At 41.4% G+C, this 8,922-nt stretch overlaps 1 protein-coding gene across 1 annotated transcript in view; it reads right to left on the reverse strand.

The window, feature by feature from the left end:
• The window catches only part of LOC107565361 (UPF0469 protein KIAA0907 homolog), a 23,109-nt gene that overhangs the window by 8,039 nt on the left and 6,148 nt on the right, over positions 1-8,922 (reverse strand). Inside the window, exons 6-11 of the mRNA XM_016250576.1 lie at positions 8,465-8,625; positions 8,164-8,375; positions 7,858-7,918; positions 4,488-4,545; positions 1,916-2,115; positions 676-756 (exon numbers count right to left, since the gene is read on the reverse strand). Coding sequence (XP_016106062.1) covers positions 676-756; positions 1,916-2,115; positions 4,488-4,545; positions 7,858-7,918; positions 8,164-8,375; positions 8,465-8,625 — 773 coding nt within the window. The remainder of the gene's footprint in view (positions 1-675; positions 757-1,915; positions 2,116-4,487; positions 4,546-7,857; positions 7,919-8,163; positions 8,376-8,464; positions 8,626-8,922) is intronic.

An 8,922-nucleotide genomic window follows, 5' to 3' on the forward strand; every position in this document is an offset into this window, starting at 1 on the left:
ACACACACACACACACACACACACACTCACACTCGCTCTCTCTCTCACACACACGCACACACACTCGCGCTCTCACACACACACACACACACACACATATCAGTGACTGATTATCACACTCTCACACACAGAAGAGGAAAATCACATTTACAGTCAAACACATGAGCAGCTCCCATCATTCACTGCAGGAACCCTAGTGAGCTGCTGTATGCTAACAGCACAGACCAATTCAACTAAAAAAAACAACAACAACACATTACATATACATATTAATAAAGGCAGCAGCTATTTACAATAAGTGCAAATAGCTATAGATTCTATGTACACTGTTAAAAAAAAAGCAAATAATAATATAAATAGACACTGATTAATAAAACTAGTGTCACACTGATTAGGACACATTATAGATTAATGGCATATTAATACTACTGTCAGTACTGAGAGTGTCTTTTACTCAATGCTGCTGTCTAGTTAGGCGGCTCACTAGGGTTTGAGCTTTCATCTGCGGTCATTCATCACAAATATACTGCGAACACTTTCAGGTGCTCATCATGACCCCAGAGGTCACAGGTCACTTCACTACAGGCTCCGCCCACAGGCCGCTGAGCGCACGCACCTGCAGAAACACAGTAGAGGCAGACGGTGACGAGCGCAGCGTCCGGAGCGAGGGCTCACCTGGTATCCCAGCAGGCCGCGGTCCGTCTCGTCTGGCACCTCCTCCGTGAAGCGGCGTTTCTGTGGCGCCGGAGCCAGCGTCTGCAGACAGAGACAAGCGCTTGAGCAGATGGACTGAGACCAGCCTTCACACATTACACTTCACCTGCAGAGAAGGTAGAGGTGTGCAGGATGCTGGTCTTCATCTTTCAAATCTGGGGCGTATTACAGAACGTTTCTCATCTCAGGTCTTAAGTCAAGTCACTTTTATTTATACAGCGCTTTTAACAATACAGATGGTGTCAAAGCAGCTTTACAGTATCAAACAGGAAAACAGTGTGTCAATAATGCAGAAGAACAACAGCAAACACACTTAAGATATGAGGGATGCAACGATATGATCAATATCGCGATATCAAAACTGTCTTGATATTATCGCGGTCGCATGACGATATGAAATGATAGGTCTTCCGGGCAAAAAGTGTCGTTTTTAACTTTTTATTCTAAAAGGCATAAAAGGTGTTTAATTCTACCATTAAATATCTCCGTTCTTCATTTTCAATCTTTAATAAATGTAATGCCATTTTTGGACAGCGCAATGGTAAGCGTTTTTTTTTCCTCTTTAGCTTTCAAATAATTCTGAAGTTAGGACAGCTTTTAGGAGTTTTTGTCAAGTTAGGAGTTTCCTGTAATAGCCCTGTAGTTAAGACAGGATAACACACTTAGGAAATGCTGTTCTGTAATAGCTTTTGTCCTGAATGTGGTCCTAACTGAAATAAGATTTTAAAGTTAGGATGATTCTGTAATACGCCTCCTGCTTTATAAACATTTAGAAAAACCAAAACCGTGCGCCAGGCTGTTGTTCCTCGATTTTTCTTCTGCTTTTAACACCTTAAAGCCACATCTGTTAATAGAGAAATTTAAATCTCAATTTAATATTGATTTAAATGTATTATTATTACATCATTTAATTTAAACAGAAAGGCCACAGTGTGTTAAAGTCAACGATGTATTTTCTAAACGTTTAGTCATTAAGCAGAAGCTTTTATCCAAAGCGACTTACAAATGAGGACAACAGAAGCAATCAATCATATAATCTTAAAATAACAGAATCTCTATGTTTAGTTTTAGGTTGAGTGTCACTTATGTTTCAAAATGACTGAAATTAATATATATATATATATAAAATTCTGCCAAAGGAAATAACAGGTGCATGGGGATATAGGTGAAATCTATTGTGAAAAAAAGCATATTAATGTACCTGTGCCGGGACGCTCGGGAGCGCGGGGGTGATGGGATACTGTGCGGTGGGGACGGGGCCCGGGGCCGGAGCCAGAGGATACTGAGGAGCGACGGGCTGCGGCGGAGGGACCGGGCCGGGGTAGGACGGCTGGAAGCCTGCGGGGGGGTAATACGGAGCCTGCGGCTGGATCCCATTAACGGCAGGAGGCTGAACGAATCCTGCTGACAGACACACAGCCATCAGTCCAAACGAGCCTCCGCTCACATGACCTCATATGACAACCAATAGAGACAGAGCACATTTAGGCCACGCCCACACCGGGGGGACAATCCAACGCTCTTCAGTGACTCTGTTTTGTGGGAATCTGCCTCTGTGTCATTTCTGACTTATAACAAAAAACAGAACAATGTCTACAAGCTGCTGTGTGACGAGGTGTACAAGCCAAAACACCCAGAACTATGCTTTTATAATCTGTAGACCCAAAAAACGAGCATTTAAGGACACAAATAGTTGTAGATGTCGAGGTATTTCATTCAGTTAGATCATTTCTCAAACAAAAGGAAGGTCAGGAAAAGGGGCACTGACATAGACCAATAAAATTTAGTTTCTCAGTACATCTCCTCCTCTCAGGTTCACATCAGGTTCACACCTTTGACATGATTAAAATAATTAATGTTTCCTGTCACTGATTACGTTTCCTTCCAGTGGGCGTAGTTCTCAGAGTAATGACACGTTGCGCTCTACTTTTGTGTCCTAAACGCTCGTTTTTTGGGTCGACAGCTTATAAAAACGTAGTTCTGGGTTTTTTAGCTTGTTTGCTGTACACCTCGTCACACAGCAGCTTGTAGACATTATTCTGTTTTTTGTTTTAAGTCAGAAATGACATATATATACAGTGGGTACGGAAAGTATTCAGACCCCCTTAAATTTTTCACTCTTTGTTATATTGCAGCCATTTGCTAAAATCATTTAAGTTAATTTTTTTCCTCATTAATGTACACACAGCACCCCATATTGACAGAAAAACACAGAATTGTTGACATTTTTGCAGATTTATTAAAAAAGAAAAACTGAAATATCACATGGTCCCAAGTATTCAGTCCCTTTGCTGTGACACTCATATATTTAACTCAGGGGCTGTCCATTTCTTCTGATCATCCTTGAGATCGTTCTACACCTTCATTTGAGTCCAGCTGTGTTTGATTATACTGATTGGACTTGATAAGGAAAGCCACACACCTGTCTATATAAGACCTTACAGCTCACAGTGCATGTCAGAGCAAATGAGAATCATATATATATATATATATATTCACAAGATGCAAAGAGGACGAGAATAGCAGCATGATCATCACTGCCAACTGCGTCCAGAGGAAAGTAAGTACAGTGAACATCACTAGATGACATCAACCCAGCGAGTCTCAGAAACTACATAAGGGTTGTCCATTTAAAGGCATCATGACATGGACTTTTTTATCATTTTAAATTGTTTCTTGAGGTTTACTTATAATGTTAATAAAGGTTTTTACACAAAAAAACATGTGGAAAAATGATTATTTTCCACCCTCATTCTGAAACGATCTGTTTTAAGGGGCGTGTCCTTTAAGGCTCGTCAGTAATCAGCCGCTGTTGTGATTGGCTAACGTCGCTGCATAGGAAACAGTCTCAAGCCCCTCGCTATTGCATGAGTGTTTTCACAACATGATCAAAATAAAGCGGTTCTTTCCAGACGAAGCATTATGAAATCATTTACTTATGGTTTGTGATGCAGATCTAGTTCCGCTTCATCTTTCAACAAATGATTCTTTGTGACTCTCCATGACACTGTGCCTCGATTACAAAACAAAATCCTCCGACACGATCCGAGACGCTGTTAAAATAAACTATCCTCTTGTTCCTTACGCTGGGATCCTTCTGATATCTGTACAAAGACGTGAACGAGCTGTTTAAGGATATTCATATCTGTAACTGTATCCAGAGTAGACGAGATAGCGCAGTGATTGTGATTTCTATTAGCTTTTGACGCAACGCAACACTCGCATTCTGCGTGATCAAGTGTTAGCCGTTAGCGAGTGAGCGCCAGTGGGCGGGGTCTATGCTAAGAAAAAAACTATTGGTCAATGTCTTGCTCTGGGGGTATGTTTATGCAAATGTTTGTACCCCCATGACATCACCTTGCCCCTCGGATCCCAAACGAGCCGTCTTCAGAGCTTGATTAAATAAATGCTTTGTTTATAATGAGGATGCCATTTTTAAGCTATGAAACCTGCAGGATGTTTTAATGCTACAAAGACCTCTTATATGCCAAAAGATCAAGGCAAATGTGATTTCTCATGTCATGACCCCTTTAAATTTATTGCCATTTCAGCTTCATCTGCTATTATATGGCAGCAACAAATTAAACGCTCAACAACATAATATCATAAATATAATAGAAAACAAACATTCTATAAATTTCAACTCAGACAAAAATTCTATAAAGGATTCTTTAAATGTACTTTAACAGTTCTTAAAAGTGTGTGTGTGTGTGTGAGAGTGTGTGAGAGTGTGTGTGTGTGTGTGTGTGAATGTGTACGTGTCTGTGTTTTACCCTGTGTGGGCATCACACTGCTCATCTGATTCAGGAATCGAGAATACTCAGCATGAACCTGCCAGAGAACAACACACACGCACGCACACACACACACACACACACACACACACACACACTCAGTCTTACTGTTAACTCAAACCATTAAAAAAAAAATGTTGCCTTGGCAACTAATAGAAATAAAATGAATTAAAGCTGAAACACTAAAGTAAATAAACATTAAATAAAACTAAATATTAATAAAAAAACGATGAAAAAAAGAGTCTGAAAATATACAAATAAAATTGAATTAATAAAATAAATGTACAATTTTTTTTGTAGCTTATTTCAAAAAGTGAAACTTTCATATATTCTAGATTTATTACATGTAAAGTAAAACATTTAATTTGGATGATTAGAACTTACAGCTCATGAAAGTCAAAAATCCAGTCTCTCAAAATATTAGAATATTTCCTAAGATCAATCACAAAAAGGATTTGCAAAACAGAAAAGTTCAAGTTGTTTAAAGTATGTTGATTTCTGCACTCAGCACTTGGTCGGGGCTCGTTCAGCACAGACTCCAGCATCAGTGAGATGTTAATGGAAGCGATCCGCCTGTGGCTCTGCTGAGACACTACTCAGCTCACACGCACGCACACACACACACACACTCAGTCTTACTGTTAACTCAAACCATTAAAAAAAAAATGTTGCCTTGGCAACTAATAGAAATAAAATGAATTAAAGCTGAAACACTAAAGTAAATAAACATTAAATAAAACTAAATATTAATAAAAAAACGATGAAAAAAAGAGTCTGAAAATATACAAATAAAATTGAATTAATAAAATAAATGTACAATTTTTTTTGTAGCTTATTTCAAAAAGTGAAACTTTCATATATTCTAGATTTATTACATGTAAAGTAAAACATTTAATTTGGATGATTAGAACTTACAGCTCATGAAAGTCAAAAATCCAGTCTCTCAAAATATTAGAATATTTCCTAAGATCAATCACAAAAAGGATTTGCAAAACAGAAAAGTTCAAGTTGTTTAAAGTATGTTGATTTCTGCACTCAGCACTTGGTCGGGGCTCGTTCAGCACAGACTCCAGCATCAGTGAGATGTTAATGGAAGCGATCCGCCTGTGGCTCTGCTGAGACACTACTCAGCTTCAGCTCGGATCCACTGTTTCTCATCTTCCTCTTGAAAATATCCCATAGACTCCATATGGGCTTCAGGTCAGGCATGTTGGCTGGCCAGTCAAGCACAGTAATATCATGGTCACTGTGGGCAGGTGCTAAAGTCCTGCTGGAAAAGAAAAGCATCTCCATAAAGCTTGTCAGCAGATGGAAGCATGAAGTGCTCCAAAACCTCCTGCTAGACAGCTGCATTGACTCTGGACTTGATAAAACACAGTGGAGCAACACCAGCAGACGTCACGGCTCCACAAATCATCTCTGACTTCAGAAACTTCACACTGGACTTCAAGCAGCTCGGATTCTGTGCCTCTCCAGTCTTCCTCCAGACTCCAGACCTAGATTTCCAAATGAAATGCAACATTTACTTTCATATGAAAAGAGGACTTTGTAGCACTGAGCAGCAGTCCAGTTCTTTTTCTGCGTAGCCCAGGTGAGATGCTTCTGACGTTGTTTCTGCTTCAGAAGTTTTCCTGAAGATGTCTGAGCGTGGAGACTCTTGATGCACTGACTCCAGCTTCTGTCCACTCCTCGTGAAGCTCTCCCAAGTGTTAGAATCAGCTTTGCTTGACAGTATTCTCAAGCTTGGGTCATCCCTGTTGCTTGTGCACCTTTTCCTACCCGATTTCTTCCTTCCAGTCAACTCTGCTCTCAGAACAAGACTCTCAGAACAAGAGATACCCGGAATTTATACTGTAGGGATGGTCATTTAATGAAACTCAAATGTAAATATTCTAATATTTTGAGATACTGGACTTTTGACTCTCATGAGCTCTAATCATCAATTAAAACAAACAAAAAAAACTTGAAATGTTTTACTTTACATGTAAGGAATCTAGAATATACGAAAGTTTCACTTTTTCACGAGATGCACCTGTAATTGCTGTATTTGTTTGCACTACTGTTATTTTAATTTGCATGATTTTTCATTGTGTGCATCAGCTACACTGCAAACACTTCAGATAAACACATGCAGCACAATAAACTGATAACATTGCAAAACAGAAAAGTTCAAGTTGTTTAAAGTATGTTGATTTCTGCACTCAGCACTTGGTCGGGGCTCGTTCAGCACAGACTCCAGCATCAGTGAGATGTTAATGGAAGCGATCCGCCTGTGGCTCTGCTGAGACACTACTCAGCTTCAGCTCGGATCCACTGTTTCTCATCTTCCTCTTGAAAATATCCCATAGACTCCATATGGGCTTCAGGTCAGGCATGTTGGCTGGCCAGTCAAGCACAGTAATATCATGGTCACTGTGGGCAGGTGCTAAAGTCCTGCTGGAAAAGAAAAGCATCTCCATAAAGCTTGTCAGCAGATGGAAGCATGAAGTGCTCCAAAACCTCCTGCTAGACAGCTGCATTGACTCTGGACTTGATAAAACACAGTGGAGCAACACCAGCAGACGTCACGGCTCCACAAATCATCTCTGACTTCAGAAACTTCACACTGGACTTCAAGCAGCTCGGATTCTGTGCCTCTCCAGTCTTCCTCCAGACTCCAGACCTAGATTTCCAAATGAAATGCAACATTTACTTTCATATGAAAAGAGGACTTTGTAGCACTGAGCAGCAGTCCAGTTCTTTTTCTGCGTAGCCCAGGTGAGATGCTTCTGACGTTGTTTCTGCTTCAGAAGTTTTCCTGAAGATGTCTGAGCGTGGAGACTCTTGATGCACTGACTCCAGCTTCTGTCCACTCCTCGTGAAGCTCTCCCAAGTGTTAGAATCAGCTTTGCTTGACAGTATTCTCAAGCTTGGGTCATCCCTGTTGCTTGTGCACCTTTTCCTACCCGATTTCTTCCTTCCAGTCAACTCTGCTCTCAGAACAAGACTCTCAGAACAAGAGATACCCGGAATTTATACTGTAGGGATGGTCATTTAATGAAACTCAAATGTAAATATTCTAATATTTTGAGATACTGGACTTTTGACTCTCATGAGCTCTAATCATCAATTAAAACAAACAAAAAAAACTTGAAATGTTTTACTTTACATGTAAGGAATCTAGAATATACGAAAGTTTCACTTTTTCACGAGATGCACCTGTAATTGCTGTATTTGTTTGCACTACTGTTATTTTAATTTGCATGATTTTTCATTGTGTGCATCAGCTACACTGCAAACACTTCAGATAAACACATGCAGCACAATAAACTGATAACAGACACAGACGGAGAGAGTGAGACGCTCTTACGGTCTGCAGGAGGTTTTCACACAGGGTTTTTGCAGCAGCAAGTCCTTCTGGTTTTGGGTGACTGGAGGAACAGAGAAACTCATGAATGCTGGTGAATGTGTGTGTGTGTGTGTGTGTGTGTGTGTGTGCGCGCATGTGAGTGTGTGTGTGTGTGTGTGTGTGTGAGTGTGTTTGTGTGTACGTGTGTGTGTTCATGTGTGTGTGCGCGCGCGTGTGAGTGCATGTGTGTGTTTGTGTGAGTGAGTGCGTGTGTGAGTGTTTGTGTGTGAGTGTGTGTGTGTGTGTGTGTGAGATCCGTACACACACCTGATGTAGATGTACATGGGCTCGAAGGCCTCTCGTCCGGACGCGGGCTCCAAGCAGCCGGACCCCCGGCCCCGCAGGAAGACTTTGGCCCCGGTTTCGGCCTGAATGTGCTGCAGGTACGAGCAGCCAGGGCCCTCCACTCGCTCCTTCACACAGAAGCCCTGCACGGCCTGATCCAGACCCACAAACAGCTTATCCTGCACGTAATGCATCTGACACACACACACACACACACGGTTAGGCTGGTGTAAAGACGAAACACACGTGTGCATTGCGCTGATGTGAGTGTGTGTGTACTCACTCCTCCTGGATAGTGTGGTTTGTGAGCAGCAGAGGGGATTGTGGGTGCAGGAGCGGGTCCAGGCTGCTGGTAAACGGTGACCGTCGCTCCGCTGTAGCTCGAGTTAGTGGCAGCCTTCACTACACCATTAGTAATGATCTCCTTTATCCGGTTAACAGCCTCTACACACACACACACACACACACACAGCAATGTTAAACACAAACACACTCACACGCACACACACACACACAGTAATGTTAAGCACAACCACCCCCACACGCACACACACACACACACACAGCAATGTTAAGCACAAACACACTCACACGCACACACACACACACAGTAATGTTAAGCACAACCACCCCCACACGCACACACACACACACACACAGCAATGTTAAGCACAAACACACTCACACGCACACACACACACACAGTAATGTTAAGCACAAACACACTCACACACACACACA

Source organism: Sinocyclocheilus grahami, unplaced genomic scaffold (genome assembly GCF_001515645.1).
Source record: "Sinocyclocheilus grahami isolate Dianchi unplaced genomic scaffold, SAMN03320097.WGS_v1.1 scaffold996.1, whole genome shotgun sequence".
NCBI lineage: Eukaryota > Metazoa > Chordata > Actinopteri > Cypriniformes > Cyprinidae > Sinocyclocheilus > Sinocyclocheilus grahami.